The 23,071-nt window shown below is 42.7% G+C and overlaps 3 protein-coding genes across 4 annotated transcripts in view; 2 read left to right on the forward strand and 1 right to left on the reverse strand.

The window, feature by feature from the left end:
• The window catches only part of LOC139552252 (serine/threonine-protein kinase NIM1-like), a 28,856-nt gene extending 25,685 nt beyond the window's left edge, over window positions 1-3,171 (forward strand). For both annotated transcript variants that reach the window (XM_071363794.1, XM_071363793.1), the window contains 3 exons: window positions 867-1,177; window positions 1,382-1,650; window positions 1,813-3,171. In XM_071363794.1, the coding sequence (XP_071219895.1) occupies window positions 901-1,177; window positions 1,382-1,650; window positions 1,813-2,568 (1,302 nt within the window). In that variant the 5' untranslated portion in view covers window positions 867-900 and the 3' untranslated portion in view covers window positions 2,569-3,171. The remainder of the gene's footprint in view (window positions 1-866; window positions 1,178-1,381; window positions 1,651-1,812) is intronic.
• A 1,027-nt stretch (window positions 3,172-4,198) lies between these two features.
• Window positions 4,199-5,695, reverse strand: LOC139552253 (growth arrest and DNA damage-inducible protein GADD45 gamma-like). Its single transcript, XM_071363795.1, has 3 exons — window positions 5,474-5,695; window positions 5,156-5,363; window positions 4,199-5,046 (listed from the first exon to the last, which is right to left on the reverse strand). The coding sequence occupies exons 1-3, from the start codon at window positions 5,614-5,616 to the stop codon at window positions 4,933-4,935; spliced, it is 465 nt and encodes a 154-aa protein (XP_071219896.1). The 5' UTR covers window positions 5,617-5,695; the 3' UTR covers window positions 4,199-4,932.
• Window positions 5,696-8,661: 2,966 nt separating this feature from the next.
• Window positions 8,662-10,177, forward strand: LOC139552254 (growth arrest and DNA damage-inducible protein GADD45 gamma-like). Its single transcript, XM_071363796.1, has 3 exons — window positions 8,662-8,833; window positions 8,965-9,172; window positions 9,275-10,177. Exons 1-3 carry the CDS (start codon window positions 8,733-8,735, stop codon window positions 9,386-9,388), a joined length of 423 nt encoding a protein of 140 aa, XP_071219897.1. The 5' UTR covers window positions 8,662-8,732; the 3' UTR covers window positions 9,389-10,177.
• The last annotated feature ends 12,894 nt before the right edge of the window (window positions 10,178-23,071 follow it).

Below are 23,071 nucleotides of genomic sequence, written 5' to 3' on the forward strand. Positions count from 1 at the left end.
CACACCAGATTCTGACTGGTTTTCAGATCCACGCCCCTACCTTTTTGTAAGGTATCTGTGACCAACAGATGCATATGTGTATTCCCAGTCGTGAAATCCATAGATCAGAGCCTAATTTATTTATTTCAATTGACTGTCTTCCTTATATGAGCTGTATCTCAGTAAAAACGTTGAAATGGTTGCGTTTATATTTTTGTTCAGTGTATTTTACATGTCATAATTTCAGAAAGAGGGCCAGAGATAATTACAGACATCTGTGATAATCTGAAGTACACAGAAGGGCAACTAGAAGTCTTTTGATAGATTACATAAAATCCTTGAATGATACCAATATTCTGGTATTTTACTGCTAAACTTCGGAAAGTTTCAGTAAAATACCCTCCCTTTGCAACTGTAGGCCTGACGTATGTTGAAAGTGTTTGTTAGGTGTTAAGCCTGTGTTAAAAGATGCTTTTAACACGATTGTGTTAAATTGTGTTTGGGAAATTAAGATAGAAATGTTTTTAAAAAGGTAGCAAGATTTAATTCAGTACAGAAATTTGTAGGTGGCTTAACCCAGGGTAATTTGTGCCAAGCGACCACTTTTTTGTACAAGCTATGCTTCCAAAACTGTAATGTTTACATGAATTCTGCTTATTTCCAAGAATACACAACATCCTGAAATATATGTAGATACTGTACCTTTGTTAGAAAGAATACTATATTTCCCTTGGCTGAATGATACTGAATGTCGGGGGAAAAAATCTCAATTTACCCCACTCTCTCCTTTATATAATTCAATTCAAAGTTACTGTCTAGGACATCCATCATACTATTGACTATTGGGTTCTCAAGATGACTGTATATAAATTATTTCCTGTCCACAGTCCATAACCTGTCATGACCTGAGCCGTAGTAAGGATGCCAGGGGGGCAGTACCAGGTGTCCACCAGGAGGAGGACTCTCCACAGCCGCTATAGCCTGTCAGTCAGCTCGTTAGGTCGGCAGGATGAGGAGGAGGATACCCCGCCACCATGCCTCAGCCCTCTGGAGAAGCTCACCACCAAAATGTGTCAGGATGAGCAGACCATCAAGGAGCTGATCGTGGGCCGTAGGATTGGCTTCTACAAGGTCCGTGGTGAGATCGGCTCTGGAACCTTCTCCCACGTCAAAATGGCCTTCCACTCCCTCACCAAAGGCAAGGGCCCCACAAGGGCTGACCGTGCAAAATGTCATCAATAATTAATCAGTGCAGCTGGTATCATCATCCATGCAATGATGCTAACAGCATAGCAATTCATTTAGTGTGACTGTGAAACCACCACAGTAAAGCATGTTGAAAATGAACTGAGAAAAACACCTGTCTCAAGTGATCCAACACCTCTCACCTTCTCTCCCCCAGACAAGGTGGCCATCAAGGTGCTGGATAAGATGCGGCTGGATGTTCAGGCCCAGAGGCTGCTGTCCAGGGAGATCTCCAGCATGGAAGCCCTGCAGCATGCCAATGTGGTGCGTCTGTACGAGGTGGTCGAGTCACACAGCCGACTCTACCTGGTGCTGGAGTATGCCGGGGGAGGGGACCTCCACACACACATCTGCTCCGATGGCAAGCTGTCAGAAGCCGAGGCCAAGATCACCTTCGCACAAATCCTATCCGCCATCAAACACATGGTCCGTAACATTCAATTGAATACACATATACTGTAGAATCAGCAATGTGATCCCAGGTCTTATTACAGTCCAATACAGAGATTCTTGATATAAAGATCTTATTTTAGTCCATTTCAATCATGAAATTATTTCATACAGTATGTCTATTGTTTTTGTTTGCAGCACGACAAAAACATAATCCACCGGGACCTGAAGGCTGAGAATGTACTGTACACCTGTAATGGCTGTGTGAAGGTGGCTGACTTTGGCTTCAGCACCAGGGTCACCAACTGCAGTGACACCCTGGACACCTTTTGTGGCTCTCCCCCCTATGCCGCGCCTGAACTCTTCAGGGACGAGTGCTATGTGGGGCCGCCAGTGGACGTATGGGCCATGGGCGTCCTGCTCTTCTTCATGGTGACTGGCACCATGCCCTTCCGAGCCGACACCATGGGCAAGCTGAGGCTCGCTGTTATAGAGGGGGTCTACACCCTCCCGCCCTGGGTGCCAGGCCCGTGCCAGCGGCTGATTCGGGGCATCCTGAAGCCTGTGCCAACGGAACGCTATGCGGTGGACCAGATGCTGGGCTGTGACTGGCTGCTTCCTGTGGAGTACCCGTGGACTGTGGTGCCACCGGTCCCCCTCAACCCTCTGCGCCTGGCGGATGCAGAGCCTGGGGAGCTGGATGATGAGGAGGAGGAGATCAGGGCCTCCCTGGAGGAGCTGGGTGTCAACATGGAACACATACGCAACAACGAGGGCAAGGACAGCCGCAGCCCCATCACCGGACTTTACCGCATCCTCTTACACCGCGCCCAGAAAAGGCGTGGTGCTGAGACTGTGCCTGTGGTCGGAGGGTTGGTCCGGGACCCTAAGAGAGAGGGCCTCCGAGCTTACAAAAGTCTGATGCACTCCTCCAGGTTATGTGTCCTTCAGTAAGTGACCAGCCTGGACATGGATCCTTGAAAGCCTGCTTTAATCCATTGAGAATTCACTCAGGGTCATACAGCTAGAAATGTTTTATTGCACTTTGGGATGAAAGTGAAAATGTGTTTTGTGTGAATGTAACACAGGAACCTCTGTAAATGAACAGTTGTGGTACGCACAGATACTGAAACATTGGACTGCTGGTCATGATGTCTCTAACAAAGTAAGATTGTTATTGGTCATCTTTTGTGAAGCTGAAATAGAGGTGTAAAAGTGCCTGATGAAATGAGTCCCATGAAAATGAATTTAAAAAGCACCCTTTTTAGTATATAAGTGATACTTATATACTTTTATTCATAGCACAATAGAGCGCATGAAATATGAAGAATGTGCTGAAAGAGCATTGCTTTTAGACAACTCCTTGGTTGTTTGATGAAACATCGATAGTCTCTGAAATCAGTATGCTTGTTTGTCTTCGTGGTGTTTCTTGCCCTTAGAGAAGACTGATTTTGTGCAGGTGATTGTCTCTGTATTATATTTGACCACCAAATGGAACTTTTACCATTGTGACTTATTGATGCTCTAAATAAAGCGCAATAAAGACTTAATTGACATTCATGCAGGTTTTTTTTAATTTGAAGCAGGTGGAGGTCAAATATAAACCTCATGGAAGCAAATTTGGGGTTGCTATTCTATGTATTAAGTGTTTACAAAAGTTTCACCAGTGTCCTGCTAGACACCATGTAAACAATAGCCTACAGCAGCTGGCAGAGCACCAGATGATAGTCAGCCCCCTATTTAAACCCCCAACCCAATAGTGTGCAACTGCAGCCCCCCACACAGACACACACTTTTGAATGTGGGCCAAAAAGAAAATCAAAGTATTATCTGAGTTTTTTTGCCAGTAGACACTGTCCTTCACTCCCGCCTGCCGAACACCTGCCCTCACCATTGTTAACAGAACTGCGGGAAAGCGGTGCCCGAAAGGCGGGGCAAAGTACACTGTTTACCGGTTGCCCCACCTCCCGCTAATACAGCAGGCGGGAGGATGGAGCCACACTGGGTGCTAGCTTGCTAGTACAGTGTCACCCCCGCCTCGCTCCTGTGTACCTAAGGAAATCGTGTTGGCAGGCAGGGGCTCCCGCAAGCACATCAGGCAGGAGGCTGGGGTAACACCGTGTGCTATCTTGCTAGTTAGCTAACACATGGTGTCGCCCCCCGCCTCCTGCCTAATATAAGTATAAAGAGGTGTTGCTGCAGTTGCACCTTTCTCCCCAAACCAGTCTACTCCGGAGCCTTAGGCACCCAAACTACCCTCAACTCCTCCCCTGTCCGGCCTTACCTGCAGAAAGCGGCAGATGGCACGGCGTGGCTACGCAGACATCTGCCGGTCAGACAATAATCCCTCTGTGTGGGCTGCTGGATGTGACAACAGAGCACATTCTGCTATTGTGCGCCCCCATACACATGCAGATCAGCCAAGAAGGGAGGAAGGGACAGAACAGACTTTTACTGGTGGAACAACAGCTAGCAGTTGACACCCTTGAGCACATTTTGTTTGTCAACCCAATAACCTCCCCATTTTAAATAAGTAGGCTACCCTCCAAACTTAATAACAAGAGTGAAAACACATGACAACAAATACAATGTATATTCAATTTATTAGGGTATTCATTTTTTATAAACATTTCTTAAAACATTGAAATAATTATAATTCATTTTTTTCCCCTTTTCATGTTTAACAATGAAATGTTATCAAGCATAAACATATAACATAAGTAAAAATATATCTTTTTGAAAAAGTTAAGCAAAACATTCTAAAGTGAAACCTTTAGAGCATTATAAGTGTAATATTTCTTATCTTTTTTATATTCATTTTTGTCATTATTACATTTCTAAAGTTAAACCTTTAGAGAATTAAGACAATTCTGGAAAGTGGGAAACATTTCGCTGAATGTAACGGTTGTTATTGCCGCTCAGCAAGAAGACAATTTAAAAAGTCTGTTTTTAAGAATGCTTCTTCTTGGCACCGCTTCTTCTCCTACTGCGCGTGCTTCAACGTGCGACGTTCGCTCTGTGGAACACAGGATGCAGAACTCGCTCCTCCTTTCTCTCCAAACCTCATCCACACAAAGAATGAGGGCCGTTTTGTCGCTCTTGTGGCATACCTGACCTCATTCACATAAAGAATGGAAGTCAACTTGGCATGGACGGTACAAGAGACGGCGAAATCACGGGGGCCCATTCGGGCCGGCCACGCGCTGCCTGGATCAGAATCCTCCTCAGGAGTATCCAGGGATGAGAAACAGTGTCATCCTGTAAAAGGATGAGTATTTCCTTATAGGTTGAAGGTTTACAGCATCTCAAGAGAGAAGATCAGCGCTTAGGGAGGGTGATCTCTGGAACCCAGTCGTTCAGACCGCGGCTCTCCTCACAGAACAGGTGCAGCTTCTCCAGAGCAGGGTCCTCCCAAGAACCATCAGCTGGGTTCTGTTGACAAACAAGAGGGGAAAGAAACATTAGTCACAATAAACAGTTAAAAATATGATATATTATTGCATGTTTTAATAAAGTCAGTTTGTGTTGAAATAGTACATACCATAATAAGACAGCAGTGGGCATCTTCAAGCTGGCCAGTCTTGTCACGAACAATCTCAGCCAGGCGCTGCATGTTGTTCACTCTGACAATGCTGATGTCGTTGTCAAAACAGTAAGACTGGATGAGGGTGAAGTGGATCTGGAGAGCAATGTCACACTCCCACTCCTCATCGGTTGCCAGGACACAGAAACACACATTGTCTGGGTCACTGCAAAGAAAAAAATAGAAGAACCATAAGTATATGCAAAATGACTTCAAAATAAGCAAACATAGATGTAAACTTAATTTCTATATGCATTTCAAGAAACTCATACTTACACATTCATAACTTTAGCAGACTCATAGACACCGACAGTCAGGCAGTTGTTGTCTTTAGCTGAGAGCATAACTTCCTCCAGCGCTTTGCCGGTGCACTGGGCACGTTTAGCGGGCTTCTGGATCAGAACTTCCTCAAGAGTCATGATGATGCAGAATATTCCAAAACTTCCTGAGTGTGAGTTAGTGTAGCCGGAGAGTAAATCCGAAAAGATTAGTGATTCTGAAGAGACTGTGCTGCGGTTTTATACCTTTGTGCTAGTGGCGCCTGTGAATACGCAGCGCCCTGATTGGTTGACCTGAATGGCGCAATAGTATGCTAATTGTATTGTCCCACGGCTCGTGGCAGATTGATAGGAGGCATCATGGCAAGTATTTTTCTGTGCCGGGCCTGCTCCGACCGAAAACAAAAATGTTTGTATTTATTTCAGATGGATTTAGATAATATTCTCTCCAAGTTTAAACTCAATAAATGGAGATTTTGGCTGTCATATTTTGAATTACAAATTTCCTTGAGTTTGATTGTTTCACATGACACACTAATTTATGCCAATAGCCTCAAAATATGCTTTCGGAGATGCATTTGATAATTTGTGAAACAATCAAACTCAAGGAAATTTGTAATTCAAAATATTACCTACTGAAACCTACTGAAACAAAAAATCCAAAGATTAACAATTGGATAATCAAACTTTGTAAAGTGCTTAACAGTGCCCAAATTGTCTCTGATTAAGATTCTGTATGTTTCAGTTATAGATGAAAGTATGTCCAAACACAAACAATAATATAGTGAAAGTAAAGTGCGCAGAAGGGCAACCATCTCCCCGTTAGGAGAGGGCAGGTGGAGGATGGCCATCTGTAGAGCCTGACCAAAAACGGCCCCTATTGTGCTCGCAGAAACTCCTATTATCACCCTCTCAATACAAATGTAAATTAACAGCGCGTGCCAGGAGGGCGTGCGTGCCGCACAATATACTGGCCACGTGATCGCTATCAGCTGTCCGAACTTTTATTTATTTACTTTTGCCACATGGACCAATGAAGATTATAGCCATGCTTTACCATACAATTAATTATAAAAGTTGAGCAGCTGGCACGGTTAACCATTAAGGCCAAGTTATATTTGCAGGGTAAAGCTAAATATTACGCAGTTTGGCTAAATTGTATCCACTTTGGTGGCACTTAAGGTGCATAAAATAATCTAGAATAATACTGCTGCATGCATAATTAGAGGGTCGAGATAACAGGTTCGCGGTGATTGATTCAGCTCCATTGTTTGGTGGATAGCAGCGCGGCAGATGGTGGACTATTGCTATGAGGACACCCCCTCGCCCCGGCCCGGCAGAGCCCCCCCACCCCCACCCCGTGGCGCGCCGCACCTATTGTCCGCGAGTCTTTACATTCGCTGGAAGAAAAAGTCTGTTGTCTGAGTTTTGATCCAATTTAAATGTAAATAAAGTGAGCGTATAGTCAAAACTCACGACTATGAATCTTTGATAGGCGTAGTCTTATCTTTAATATAGGCCACGCGTATGAGCTGAATTAATCATTCAGAAATGTTTGGGGCATAAACACACCCAATAAATAAATATGCGGTTTTGATTAAATCATGTTATTTTGCTACACAACATAACAAACGAAATGATTAGAGCAATTAGAATACTTAATTATCATTGGTTTATTATTAGGCAATCATTAGTTGAGAGGTTTAAATGGCCCATGTTGCAAGCAACAACAACCCATAGCTTTGAATACAGTAAGTTAGCCTAATGTATTAGTTAACAGATAGGGTTCCTTGGATCAAAGTTTGATTCATCCGATAGCAGCTCAAAGACTAGGCTATTTTTGGAAGGCTCAACCTAACCTAGCTTGGCAACAGGGCAGGCGCGTGCAAGTCGATATAGGACGCATTGTTCATGAAGAAGAACATCTGCCAGACGGGGCCCCCTCCCCAGCAGCGCGTGACAGGTGTTTCTGGCTCAAGCCATGGCTCGCTCTGGCGAATGACATAGCCTACTGCACATTGACCCATGGCTCAAAAGTTCTTTGTGCAGATGCAAATTAGCCAAACAACCAGATAACTTCAACTCGACTACTTTCCATTGGCAACGTTCTATTAATTTAGTAGTAGCAATCATGTTGGTTCACAGCCTAATAATAAAATGGGGCATGCAAGATGAAGTTGGGTTTGCAACTTGCAAGTTGAAACAGTGTGGTCACAGTGTAGGATACTTTGGGTATATTATGCAATAAAATAATATAGGAAAAGCTGCGAGTCTTCTACAATATTGTAATTTCCATACTATTGCGCTTGCCTCTGTTCGTTTTACCAGTCAAGGCTACTAATGCACTCTATTACAATTTCTTATTTATAGACACACGTTTTATGTTGGCTATGCGTAATATCTGTGGAAGTCATTGGCCATTATGCACTGCATGTGCCGACTTATCTCTGCTTGTATCGTGCAGCAGAAGTTTTCTTTGATGACCCCTTCACCTTCCCCCACCCCCACCCCCACGGACAGATGGGATCTTGTTGCTATGGAGAGAGATTCAGGCATCTCCAGATGCCACGCGCCTGAAGTCAGCCATGGTTTTACAAATGCAAAACAGCGGCGCGTGCCATTATCGTTTGCAAATAGGAACTTTGGGCCAATTCTGTTCTCCTATACTTGCCTAATCAGCAAAATTGTATAAGCCTACAAGTTGTGAGTTATCTGGATATTGAAGTAACACAATAATATTGAGTTTTTCCAGAAATCTTTCTTAATACATAAAGGTGTATGCTAAATGTATGCTAAATCTACTTGATATATCATGCATTTACTCTATTTAAATCATGAAGAATTCACCAGAAAAGTTGACCAGATTTAGATAGTAAAGCGATATCTTTATGTAGTTTGGAAGCCTTAAATGTGCCACTTGGATATGGGTGGTAATTATGGATATTATAGTAGGCTAATAATCTCATCATCCAAACCGACCCTGCACAAATCTGAATTAATTAATCCATAAACGTCAGGGAGTTCTGCATTTGCATCCATTCAATGAACGGAAACTGCCCTGTCCTTTCTTCCGAAATGTTGTCTATAGGCACGAGCCTGCTAGGGGTCGCATGTGCATTGTCTCCCAGCAGCCAATCACAAAACGCGCGTGTGCCACGTCCTCCCTATAAATACTAGCTGTTTCTTACAAATTGCACAAACACACTTCTGTTGAAACCTTATCAACATTTCCTCGAACTAGGCGCTACAAACTTCAAATGGAAGCTATTGGCAAATCTCTGAAGGAAGCTCTCAAGTCTGCCCAGTGTGAGGATCGCCTCACTGTTGGTGTCTATGAAAGTGCCAAAATAATGAATGAGTAAGTATTTTATGTACTGAATATGAACTTTATTTAGATTTTTTTTTATTGTACATTTACTCATTACTGAAGTCACTGTGTTATTGTATGATAACATTGACTAATGAAAGTTTATTTTTTTATCTCAACAGTGACCCAGACAATGTGTGTTTCTGTGTCCTGGCCACCGATGAGGAGTGGGAGTGTGACATTGCTCTCCAGATCCACTTCACCCTCATCCAGTCTTACTGTTTTGACAACGACATCAGCATTGTCAGAGTGAACGACTTGCAGCGCCTGGCCGAGATTGTTGGTGACAAGACTGGCCAGCTTGAAGATGCCCACTGCTGTCTTATCACGGTATGTACTATTTCAACTCAAACCTACTTTATTGAACTATTTAATAAACCATTAATTGTGTCCATGTGACTAATGTTTCTTTCCCCTCTTGTTTGTCAACAGAACCCAGCTGATGGTTCTTGGGAGGACCCTGCTCTGGAGAAGCTGCACCTGTTCTGTGAGGAGAGCCGTGGTCTGAACGACTGGGTTCCAGAGATCACCCTCCCTAAGCGCTGATCTTCTCTCTTGAGATGCTGTAAACCTTCAACCTATAAGGAAATACTCATCCTTTTACAGGATGACACTGTTTCTCATCCCTGGATACTCCTGAGGAGGATTCTGATCCAGGCAGCGCGTGGCCGGCCCGAATGGGCCCCCGTGATTTCGTCGTCTCTTGTACCGTCCATGCCAAGTTGACTTCCATTCTTTATGTGAATGAGGTCAGGTATGCCACAAGAGCGACAAAACGGCCCTCATTCTTTGTGTGGATGAGGTTTGGAGAGAAAGGAGGAGCGAGTTCTGCATCCTGTGTTCCACAGAGCGAACGTCGCACGTTGAAGCACGCGCAGTAGGAGAAGAAGCGGTGCCAAGAAGAAGCATTCTTAAAAACTGACTTTTTAAAATGTCTTCTAGCTGAGCAGCATAACACCATTGCATTCAGCGATATACTTCCCACTTTCCAAAATTGTCTTAATTCTCTGAAGGTTTCACTTTAGATGATTTGAATATGACAAAAACTCAAAAAAGAAAGAAAAAAAGAAATGTACTGTAATGCTCTGAAGGTTTTACTTTAGACATTCAATATGAGAATCTATTATCGAAAATGGTACAATGTTGAACTCCTGATTACATAAAAAAATAAAGATATATTGCATTTGTTGCTCCATAAAATGTTTTACTGTTGAATTCCCGATTGTCAAAAACGAAGAAAGAAGATAAATGAAAGAATATATTTGTTATTTTCTAAAGGTTTCACTTTATAAATGTCATGTATGACGAAATGATCAATAAAATGTTGAGCGTAAATTTTGGATCTTGAATGTTCTCACCATACTAAAAACTAAATCAAATCAGTCCCAACAATAATTCTTAAATAACCGTTGGCACTTGCACAGTGTTTGGTGCTCTTACCACTACCCAACACGTGTACATCCCATAGGCCTGATGTACTGTGTTCTATCCTAATTGACCTATCATCATGGCCTGTTATATCCATGTTTATGCAGTGTCTTTGTTTACAAACTACTGCCCTTGCAGGCACACATCTATTCTGACCACTGGAAGCATTTACCTGTGAGAGGTCTATTTCTTTTTTTATTGGTATTTTATTAGGATCCCCATTAGCTGTTGCGAAAGCAGCAGCTACTCTTCCTGGGGTCCACACAAAACATGAAACATGACATAATACAGAACATTAATAGGCAAGAACAGAACTACATCAATTCAAAAAAGATATTGTGCCTGCAAGGGCAGTAGTTTGTCATTTATGAACATTTTGAAAATCTTGGCTCTCTCTAATTCTCTCCTTCTCTCTTTCTTTCTCTCTCTCGGCTCAGTCCACCTGAGCCCTAGAACAAGAACAGAACTACATCAATTCAAAAAAGATATTGTGCCTGCAAGGGCAGTAGTTTGTCATTTATGAACATTTTGAAAATCTTGGCTCTCTCTAATTCTCTCCTTCTCTCTTTCTTTCTCTCTCTCGGCTCAGTCCACCTGAGCCCTAGGACCATACGTCAGGACTACCGGGCATGATGACTCCTTGCTGTCCCCAGTCCACCTGGCCTTGCTGCTATTCCAGTTTCAACTGTTCTGCCTGCGGTTATGGAACCGCCACCTGTCCCAGACCTGCTGTTTTCAACTCTTAATGATCGGCTATGAAAAGCCAACTGAAAATTATTCATGATTATTATTTGACCATGCTTGTCACTTATGAACATTTTGAACATCTTGGCATAGTTCTGTTATAATCTCCACCCGGCACAGCCAGAAGAGGACTGGCCACCCCTCATAGCCTGGTTCCTCTCTAGGTTTCTTCCTAGGTTTTGGCCTTTCTAGGGAGTTTTTCCTAGCCACCGTGCTTCTACACCTGCATTGCTTGCTGTTTGGGGTTTTAGGCTGGGTTTCTGTACAGCACTTCGAGATATTAGCTGATGTACGAAGGGCTATATAAAATAAACTTGATTGATTGATTGATTGATTGATTGATATACTATGACTACAAGACAGCGGATTGTACAATGTTTTTACAGCACCCCAAACCATTCTGTGATATTATGAAGGTTCAACTGAATTGACTCCCATATCTGCTAGCCCTAACAGACCTCTCCTCCACACATACCCACAACATACAGAGAATGAGCCTGTGCCTTAACACAAAGCAGTACAGGAGAACAATTGTAGTGTCTGTCACTAATCAGATGGCAAGTAACCAGATTGATTGATCAATAATACATTGATGATTAATTGTCACTTTATAGTTGAGATGTGGTTGAATGACATAATTATTCCCTTGTATGGTAATTAGGCACACCTATACACATTGATCAAATGTCCCTATAGTGTTAATGACCATGGTGCACATCATGCACACCAACTTCCAATTGCATGTTGCAGCAGGATTAGGAGAGAGTTTACTTTGGTTACTTTGAGTTTGCACCTGATTCTAACTTCTATTTACAAGGTGTGTATTTATAGGTGTTGTGCACTGAGGACTGCCTCTAATCAGTCCTGTGGGTGCAGATTGCATGTGGTAGCTTTAGAGGCAGTGGATGGAGGATAGTGGTGTTGCTAATGTCTCTTATGGCTGTTTAAGATTCACTCAGATCCAGGGTTCTACTTTTTTACTAGAGTGGTGGTGTGTGATAGAGGAACTACCTTTGGTTGTTATGTGGACCATTGATTTTGTGGCAATTATTTCACCTAAAGATGACAGAGAATAACAAACAACAATCTTATAAGTAATTATTCCATACACATGTCACAGCCGACAAAACAAAGAAGAAATGCATCCAGCTTTTCCCTGTGCTCTTTTGCTCTTGGAACACACAGTTTGTGAATAGCCGCCATTCATTGGAAATTCAGAACTTTCCGGGGCTTTTGTGCTTTTGGAAACAAACTCCAATGTCATTCTGGACCAGTATGCTTCATGTCATTCTTAAGCATTGTGCCTGTATGTACTATTCAACAGCTGCCTCCGCCCTTATGCCCCAACTCTGACACTCTATCTCTGAATACCCCCCTCTCCATCTCCTCCCCACTCAGTAGCACTCCTATCTGACCTCCAGATCTGCGGCCCTGCACGGAGCTGCCAAATGCAGCCATCAAATCAGCCCCCAAGAATGGTTTGTTTAATTATTGGCCCAGTGCAGCGTGTATGGCGGTGTGCAGCCGGGGATATTGTTCCCCGTCAGACAGCAAGCGCCTGCAGACCCAACCGAACCCCCCAAAACCTACAATCAACCCCCCTAAATCTACCCGGCAACTGGCCCACAAACACTGCTGCCCCGCATAATGAGACAGAGGAGAGGAGGAGGGAGGGAGGAGGAGGAGAAAGAGGAGGAGAGCACTGTGCCTGGCACAAGCCAGGACTCATTCACCCCCACCCCCCCTCCTCCAGAACAGAGCAGTAATAGGAGTAGTAGGACGCTTTATTCACTTATCTGCACGAAGAGAGAGATTGAAGCCTAATGCAATGTTAATGGTAGTACCCCCATGAGGTTCATGCACTGATATGAAAGCATGTGCTCTGCAGCTGTGCATCCCAACAGGGCTGGTGCTCTCTCTATTGCTCTATCTCTGCACTTCACAGCTGCTCTGATATGTGCAGTGTCTAATGTGCGGAGGTGGGCAGCAGAGGCTGCTTTAATTGCCCTGTGTCACAATATTTCATTATCTGTACCTCCTCAAACAACCCCGGTTGCCCCCCGTCTCAACCCGTTTTATAAGGGCTCTGTTCCAGCCACATGGCTCTTCTCAAGTGTCTTTTCAACACTAATGCCCCCCTCCCTCTGCACAATGAGCTGACGACGCCCCGGGAGCAGCAGCAGCAGCAGCAGATGGTGCTGAGGGAAGGGGATGTGATGGGGGGTCAGATTGGGCTTCTGTTCTAGGCCGCCCTGTTGCCCAGGCTACAGCCATCGGAATCCTCCATTACCACTAGTCTGCAGGAAGTCTGTGTTTCTATTTGGTTCTATTTTTAGGGGACAGTCAATCAAGTGATTCGATTGGTATGATTAAATGGTCAGTGAATGGCCACCTTTTTACTTGATAATCTTAATCCCATAAACGGCAGCTATCTCATTGCACATGATTGCAGTGGTTTAAAGTACTTATGTAAAAATACTTTAAAGTACTACTTCAGTAATTTTGGGGGGTATCTGTACTTTACTATTTATATTTTTTGACAACTTTTACTTTTACTCCACATACAGACTCACTAAACACAAATGCTTTGTTTGTAAATTATGTCTGACTGTTGAAGTGTGCCCATGGTTATCGTAAAAACATATATTTTTTAATTGTGCCGTCTGGTTTGCTTAATATAAGGAATTTTAAATGATTTATACTTTTACTTTTGATACTTAAGTATATTTTAGCGATTACATTTCTATTTAAAACCAAATTCTTTTAGACTTTTACTCAAGTATTATTTTACTTGAGTCATTTACTTTTAAGGTATCTTTACTTTCACTCAAGTATGACAATTGGGTACTTTTTCCACCACTGCATCATTGTGCATTGCTTCTGCTTGCCATGTGCATTTATAACATCCCAACAGAGTGTAAACATTGCATCCTCTTGTCAGTTGTTCATCTGGATTGAACTATGTGGGTAAAGCTTTTCATAGAATCTAAAGTTGTGCTGGGGAAGTATCAAAGGAATAATACTGTTTCTGAACTGTTACCTTAGGAATCAATGTGTTATTGCTGCTATGGTGGTGGTTGGGATGAAACTAACCATGGGGCAAAAACTGGTTGAATCAACATTGTTTCCACATCATTTCAATCAAAAGAATGCATTGGATTTGCAAAAAGAAATCAAAGGGCATTTGGTCTTTCTTTCACCCAACTTTTAACTAAAATCCAATGACATGGTGACATTTTTTGTTGATTCCACATTGAATTCACGTTAGTTGAAAACTCAAACTCAAATGTAAATCAAAGCTAGATGTTGAACTGACGTCTGTGCCCAGTGGGTAGTTGTGTCTGGAGGGATGTAAGGCTCAGCTGGCTGTGTCTGTAGTGATATGTTGTCCTCTAGTCTGTTGGCTATGCTAATATCACTTATTACCATGAACCTGCTGCTGGGGTCAGAGGACCAGAGGTCAGGACCCTAACCAATAAACATGTACACACATACACTCACACACACACGCACACATCTCCCCTCCTCCTCAGCTGCTCATATGCAAATCACCAGTGGATGGCGTTTATCCTGTTTGAATTCATAATTAATCTGATAACTAATTATCATATGTTTCACAACATAAAGATATGGTAATTCCTCTGATTATGTAAATAATAAAGGTCAGCTCCATGACTGCATCACTATCATTTCGTCAAATCGTTACAATTTGCTCTTCAGTTCCATCCTTGCTTGCCTGTACTTGAAATTCTTCCTAGTTTACTCTACCACTATCTCCCACACAGAGTAGCTACAATCAGGTGTGGTGATGTTTCTAGCTTTGTCATATCTAGTGCTGTAACCATGTAGCTCAGTTGCTGACTACGGTTGCAAAGCTACCGGTAACTACTCATGCAGATCCATGATTCCTTTCAGCCAGGGTTCCTTTGCTTTTCACACATAACACTCCAGGATCCGGATCATAAGAGAATATGTGAAAGAACCCTAATTAATAAAAAAAAACATTGACAACAAATCCATATTGACATAGTAAAATAAATAAAAGTGTGTAAAAAATGTAACGCTGAAACCCTCATATTAAACGCCAATGGTATTCACTAAATTGATGGTTATATTTAGGATGTTTTACAGCTTTTTATTTTATTATCATTATTTCATATACAGTATTTGACATGTGATAAGACCAGAAAGACGGCCAGAGATAATTACAGACACCTGTGATAATCTGAAGTACCCAAAAGAGCCACTAGAAGTGTTTTGATAGATTACATAAAATCCTTTAAAGATACCAAAATTCTGGTAGTTTACTTGTTGGCAGCTAGCCTTGAGGTTAGTGCATTGGCCCTATAACCAAACAGTTGCTAGATCAAATCCCTGAGCTGACAAGGAAAAAAATCTGTTGTTCTACCCATGAACAAGGCAGTTAACCCACTGTTCCTAGGCTGTAATTGTAAATAAGAATGTGTTCTTAACTAACTTGCCTAGTAAAATAAAAACTGGTTAACTTAAAAAGTTTACAGTAAAATGCCCTCCCTTTGCAACCCTAGTGCTGACAAATGGTGCAAACTTTTGCCAAAACACGGCTCCTTAACCAGACGATGCTGAGGCAGATCTCCCCCCACTCCTGTGCCTCTCCTCAGCTCTATATCATTGCTCTCTGTGTGTGTGTGTGTGTGTGTGTGTGTGTGTGTGTGTGTGTGTGTGTGTGTGTGTGTGTGTGTGTGTGTGTGTGTGTGTGTGTGTGTGTGTGTGTGTGTGTGTGTGTGTGTGTGTGTGTGTGTGTGTGTGTGTGTGTGTGTGTGTGTGTGTGTGTGTGCGCGCGCGCGTGCGTGCGTGCGTGCGTGCGTGCGTGTGTGTGTTGAGGAGGCTGTGCTCTGAGTGCTGCCTGTGTTAACAGGCCGAGCCAGGGCCCTGAGGGGCCTACGAGGGCCCCGTGTAGGGGAGGCGCTGGTCTAGGCACTGATCAGATGGCTAATGTGGTTGTGTGGTCATGTGGAGCCCCCCCAAAAAGAAAGCTCACACAAAAGATGCAGCCACAACTCTTACACCCTTGTCAAAGGGTGGGGTGTGTAGGAGGGGCACAACACAAAGGTTCACTGAGACCCCCCTTTTGTTTCGGCCCTGAAAGAATGGTGAGGTCCAGGAGCAGCTGCCGCGGCTGCAGGGGACATTTGAGACGGTCCTTTTCACAAACACAAAGTCTGGACCAGAGAGTGTGCAGGGTGGAGGGGTGCAGGGGAGGAGGGGGGGGATAGAGTAGAGGGCGAGTGGGGAATTTGTGTACAAAACGAAAGGCACACTTTGACAGGACAACGTGGGCTCTCCTTTGAAAGGAGAGAGCAGAGGGATGGGTGGGGCTGCTACTATGGGTTGGGTTGGAAGAGAAAGAGCCCATAAAGTTCACAGGCATTAACGCAAGCCCATCAGTCACAGCACAAAGGAGTCCCAGAGGGCAGCCATATGGGCGAAGGAATCTCATCTGTTCAGGGATCACTATCACCAGCCTAGTAGAGGCAGGCCTTTACTAATCAACAGCAGCTCAGTCCTGGCTCTGCACTCATTGCACTCCCCAACCATAACAAAGATCACTGGTTCTGATTGGATGTGGATGGAGTGTTTCTATGCTCTTAGTGAAGCTTCTCTTCAATAAGTTGAGTGTAGCTATGGTAGGGCATTTATTGTTTTAATGGTTCTCCTTTTGAATTAGTTGAAGTGAGCTTGTAGTCTTCTTAAAAAGTAATGGAAGCAGTTGTAGTTTTTTCTATTTAGCCATTTTAAAGTTGCATACCCCATGCAGATCTATCCAGTAGATCATATTAGCTCTATTGTGATACAATAGATCATGTTAGCTGTACCTGAGTTTGTGACATTGATTTGAATCTTTGTAGATTGTAGTGTCTCCATTACACTATTAGGAATACATTGAGGAATGGCTTATCTGTTTTCTGAGTATATAACGTTTTCTTTTCAGTATACTGCTCGAACAAACTCAATAATATGCAGGTGAATATTGAAAACACTGTTCTATTTGGACAATAAACTGGCCACATTTTTATTTATTTAACTAGATGAGTCAGTTAAGAACACATTCTTATTTATAATGACAGCTTAAGAACAGTGCATTAACTGCCTTGTTCAGGGGCAGAATGACAGATTTTTTACCTTGTCAGCTCAGGGATTTCGATCTAGCAACCTTTCGGTTACTGGCCCAACACTCCAACCACTAGGCTACCTGCCACCCCATACTGTGAGATCCCACTCAGAAAACACACCACAATTCAGATGATTGTTCACCTCCCTTGCTGACTAGATCTGAGATGTGTGAGAGCTGCTTTCTAGTAGTCAACATCAAGTGCTGCAGATATTGCCAAGTCCACTTTGCTGCTTCCCTCTGGTGTTGAATCAGAGAACTGTCTGCTACAACTGACTATGGGGCAACAGTGCCACCTATTGGACAAAAATAACACAGACACTATAATTACATTACTGCTCAGCTAAACCCCTATAATTTTACTGCATTTACACAGCTTTGGTTTGTTTTACAGAACATTGCCCCCCAAATAAAAGCTAAGCATTTTAAGCCATTCCATTAGAAATGATTGATTTTAGCACCAGTTATCCATGCATATTGTGTATACCAGATGTTGTTGAGTTTTTTTTTATTTTTTTTATTTCACCTTTATTTAACCAGGTAGGCTAGTTGAGAACAAGTTCTCATTTGCAACTGCGACCTGGCCAAGATAAAGTGGGGGTCATTTTAATGTGACCATGAGTTCATGAGCTCAGAGATGTAAGGAGAAGAAGAGTCTCATTTCAGTAAGTCGTCAGTATATATATCAGACTGGCTTAAGGTACATTGGACAGGAAATGGCATACCCGGACACTTCCCGGGTCAAATGAATCACCAACAGTGAGGAAGAGGAATGGATGGATTTTCCACACTGCTGTTTAAGGAGACAAGACTAAAGGCCTGTGGTTGTAGCTCTGAGAGACCTGCTGAGACATGATGAGGTTGCCATCTATATTACAGTCTGCTGAAGACTGAGGGTAAACTTCACAGCAAAGTCCCTTGCTTGGATGAAAACTGGCGATGAGTTTAGGAGAAGATGGACGAATTTGAATATCGATGAGAGCTATATCTGGGCAAATATATTTATACAGATTAGTTTAAGGCAAAAGATACAGTTGAAGTCGGAAGTTTACATACACCTCAGCCAAATACATTTAAACTCAGTTTAAAGGACTTTATGATGGCCACTCCAATACCTTGACTTTGTTGTCCTTCAGCCATTTTGCCACATCTTTGGAAGAATGCTTGGGGACATTGTCCATTTGGAAGACCCATTTGCGACCAAGCTTTAACTTCCTGACTGATGTCTTGAGATGTTGCTTCAATATATACACATAATTTCCCTACCTCATGATGCCATCTATTTTGTGAAGTGCACCAGACCCTCCTGCAGCAAAGCACCCCCACAACATGATGCTGCCACTCCCGTGCTTCATGGTTGGGATGGTGTTCTTCGGCTTGCAAGTATCCCCCTTTTTCCTCCAAACATAACGATGGTCATTATGGCCAAACAGTTCTATTTCTGTTTCATCAGATCAGAGGACATTTCTCCAAAAAGTACAATCTTTGTCCCCATGTGCAGTTGCAAACCGTAGTCTGGCTATTTTATAGCGGTTTCGGAGCAGTGGCTTCTTCCTTGCTGAGCAGCCTTTCGGGTTATGTCGATATAGGACTCGTTTTACTGTGGATATAGATACTTTTGTACCGGTTTCCTCCAGCATCTTCACAAGGTCCTTTGCTGTTGCTCTGGGATTGATTTGCACTTTTCGCACAAAAGTACGTTCATCTCTAGGAGACAGAATGTGTCTCCTTCCTGAGCGGTATGACGGCTGCGTGGTCCCATTGTGTTTATACTTGCGTACTATTGTTTGTACAGATAAACGTGGTACCTTCAGGCGTTTGGAAATTGCTCCCAAGGATGAACCAGACTTGTGGAGGTCTAGAATTTTTTCTCTGAGGTCTTGGCTGATTTCTTTGGATTTTCCCATGATGTCAAGCAAAGAGGCACTGAGTTTGAAGGTAGGCCTTGAAATAAATCCACAGGTACACCTCCAATTGACTCAAAGGATGTCAATTAGCCTATCAGAAGCTTCTAAAGCCATGACCTAATTTTCTGGAATTTTCTGCTGTTTAAAGGCACAGTCAACTTAGTGTATGTTAACATCTGATCCACTGGAATTGTGATACAGTGAATTGTAAGTGAAATAATCTGTCTGTAAACAATTGTTGGAAAAATTACTTGTGTCATGCACAAAGTAGATGTCAAAACCAACTTGCCAAAACAATAGTTTGTTAACAAGACATTTTTGGAGTGGTTGAAAAATGAGTTTTAATGACTCCAACCTAAGTGTATATAAACTTCCAACTTCAACTGTATATGTGATTGATGGCTTAATCCCACAAAGGACTAGAAGTCAAGTTTAACTCTTCACCTGTGCTACATATAAATGGACAGACTCTGCCTAACATGAAAGACTCAAATGTGGTTGACTAACTTTACTATTATTTATCTGTTAACAATTCTTCTGAAGTGAGTCCAAGAGCGTATCTCTTTGTAAATGTATGTGTATGCGTGCAGCTAAGACACAAATGAAAGCATGTTACGTCAATGTGCGTGTCATCACAACCATGCCTTTAGCATGTTTTTGGGCTGCTCAAGGCATTCTAATGCTCTGACTATGATGCTACAGAAAAGAGAGGACATCGGTAATTCATCACATTCATCATCACTGCAGTAGAAGGAGAAGACAACACAAGGTTGCTCTTATGGGTGTTGCTGCGTCTGAACTGGTGACCGCTGGATGCATTCATTTCATGCTGGGCTTATGCCCACCCCAGTTCCCATGCCAACACAAGGCTCAGTAGCAGCCCCCTCCTCCCTCACAGTCCCTTCGCTCAGCAGATAGATCCAATGGAAGTCATTTCAGAGAGAATTAACACAGGAGGCTAATACTTCCACAGAGCAAATTGGATTTCTGCGCTCGGCTGCCTCCAGAGTATCACTGTATTACACCGGACCAAAGTCTCTCCCCTCCAGGTCTGAAAACGATGTGAATGGCACACATGGGACTGGAGCATAGCATTTCACCACAATTTGACACCTACTGTACTGATGGCCTCAGGCTGCACATACGGTTTACAAGATGTACGTGTAGACTGGCCAAACCAGCCATGTCAGCAAATCAGCAGTCACAGTGTACAGTATTGGCATTCTGTTTTTATTTAGTGGGAACAGAAGCCTCTGGCCCTCATAACACTGTGTGTGTGTGTGTGTGTGTGTGTGTGTGTGTGTGTGTGTGTGTGTGTGTGTGTGTGTGTGTGTGTGTGTGTGTGTGTGTGTGTGTGTGTGTGTGTGTGTGTGTGTGTGTGTGTGTGTGTGTGTGTGTGTGTGTGTGTGTGTGTGTATGCGCGCGCTAACTGTACATCAGTGCGTGTCTGTTTAAGTCCGTAAATGATCCTCTGTCAAGTAATTTGTCAAATATCCTCCCAGTCATTGTCATTCACTTCTATCATTCTCAAAATTCACGCATAATCGAACAAATTAGACTTTATGCTAATTCCTTATGACTCAATTATGTTAAAAGCATGGTATGACTGACAGACATAATTACAGTCATAACATTGGCTGAGATATACCAGCAAATTACTCTGTAATGAATATCAAAGCCTGGTTCCCGCTAGATGAAGGCAGGCTGGGATGAGTAAATAAACGTTCATGTGTTTGCAGTGATGAGCTGCATGTGCCCCAAAGCAGTGCTGGGACACCAGAGAGGTCCATGCTGAATGAATTAGCTGAAATAGTTCAAACTAAGGATTTGATTTGATGTGTACAGAAAGACAAGGAAGATAATTTACCCTAAAAGTCAGGGAATTGTTTTCCTGTGTTAGGTAATACTGAGTCATCATAATAATTGTGTCCATATCAACATATATCGTTTATTTGTTTACATAATTCTACACATGTAAAGGTCACAAATTATCAGTACTTACTGTTACTACTTGTGTCAGTCCCTTCATGCAGATGACAACTCATGTATAAATGTTTCTCTTACATATAATTCCACATCAAAGATGATGTTACCAATGTAGAATGTAGAATAAGACCAATGTTACAACAACCTATTTATAAAGTATTTCTGGTTAAGGGCCTTCAGAGTCTGTTGCAGTAAAGTTCCTTCTCCCTTCTCCAATATAATATCTAGCGTTTGTTCTGTCGATATGCTGTGGTGTTCTGGGCAGCGCATTGAGACCTATGATGAATGTATTCAAAATAAATTTAAAGTCGTTGCATATTTTATGCTCCTCAGATTAATTATACAGTGATGGTCTATTGTTATGATAGTGAAACACAGCCCGTCATTTGCAGTGAGGAATGTTGCTCAACACTGCTATTTGCACAGCTGCAGGGGTCATAAATTAATCCAGAAAAACAAACACATTAGCTCAACTCTTTCATCACATTCTCAAACAAGGTAGCGTGATATCGTCCTCCCCTGTAGTGGATGAGAATAAATACCTCTCTCTCTCTCTCTCTCTCTCTCTCTCTCTCTCTCTCTCTCTCTCTCTCTCTCTCTCTCTCTCTCTCTCTCTCTCTCTCTCTCTCTCTCTCTCTCTCTCTCTCTCTCTCTCTCTCTCTCTCTCTCTCTCTCTCTCTCTCTCTCTGTGCGGTGGGAGATACCTGTCTCAGCATATCTCATTTGTGTGTGTGTGTGTGTGTGTGTGTATACATGTGCAGACATGAATAAACAGTTTCTACTATGCTGCTGCTGCCTTGCTCCTGATAACCATGGTATTCTTCGGCTTGCAAGCATCCCCCTTTTTCCTCCAGACATAACGATGGTCATTATGGCCAAACAGTTCTATTTTTGTTTCATCAGACCAGAGGACATTCTCCAAAAAGTGCGATCTTTGTCCCCATGTGCAGTTGCAAACCGTAGTCTGGCTTTTTTATGGCGGTTTCGGAGCAGTGGCTTCTTCCTTGCTGAGCGGCCTTTCAGGTTATGTCGATATAGGACTCGTTTTACTGTGGATATAGATACTTTTGTACCTGTTTCCTTCAGCATCTTCACAGGGTCCTTTGCTGTTGTTCTGGAATTGATTTTCACTTTTCGCACAAGTACTAGGAGACAGAACGCGTCTCCTTCCTGAGAGGTATGACGGCTGCATGGTCCCATGGTGTTTATACTTGCGTACTATTGTTTGTACAGATGAACGTGGTACCTTCAGGCGTTTGGAAATTGCTCTCAATGATGAATCAGACTTGTGGAGGTCTAGAATCTTTTTCTGAAGTCTTGGCTGATTTCTTTGATTTTCCCATGATGTCAAGCAAAGATACACTGAGTTTGAAGGTAGACCTTGAAATACATCCACAGGTACTCCTCCAATTGACTCAAATGATTTCAATTAGCCTATCAAAAGCTTCTAAAGCCATGACATCATTTTCTGGAATTTTCCAAGCTGTTTAAAGGCACAGTCAACTTAGTGTAAACTTCTGACCCACTGGAATTGTGATACAGTGAATTATAAGTGAAATAATCTGTCTGTAAACAATTGTTGGAAAAATTACTTGTGTCATGCACAAAGTAGATGTCCTTACCGACTTGCCAAAACTATAGTTTGTTAACAAGACATTTGTGGAGTGGTTGAAAAACGAGTTTTAATGACTCCAACATAAGTGTATGTAAACTTCCGAATTCAACTATAAATACTGTATACACTGAGTATAAAAAACATTAAGGACACCTGCTCTTTCCATGACAGACTGACCAGGTGAATCCAGATGAAAGCTATGATCCCTTGTTGATGTCACTTGTTAAATCCACTTCAAATCAGTGTAGAAAAAGGGGAGCAGACAGGCTAAAGAAGGATTTTTAAGCTTTGAGGCAATTAAAGACATGGATTGTGTATTTGTGTCATTCAGAGGTTGAATGGGCAAGACAAACGATTTAAGTGCCTTTGAACGGGGTATGGTAGTATGTGCCAGGCGT

The sequence above is a fragment of the Salvelinus alpinus genome, chromosome 24 (genome assembly GCF_045679555.1).
Source record: "Salvelinus alpinus chromosome 24, SLU_Salpinus.1, whole genome shotgun sequence".
In the NCBI taxonomy this organism is placed as follows: Eukaryota; Metazoa; Chordata; class Actinopteri; order Salmoniformes; family Salmonidae; genus Salvelinus; species Salvelinus alpinus.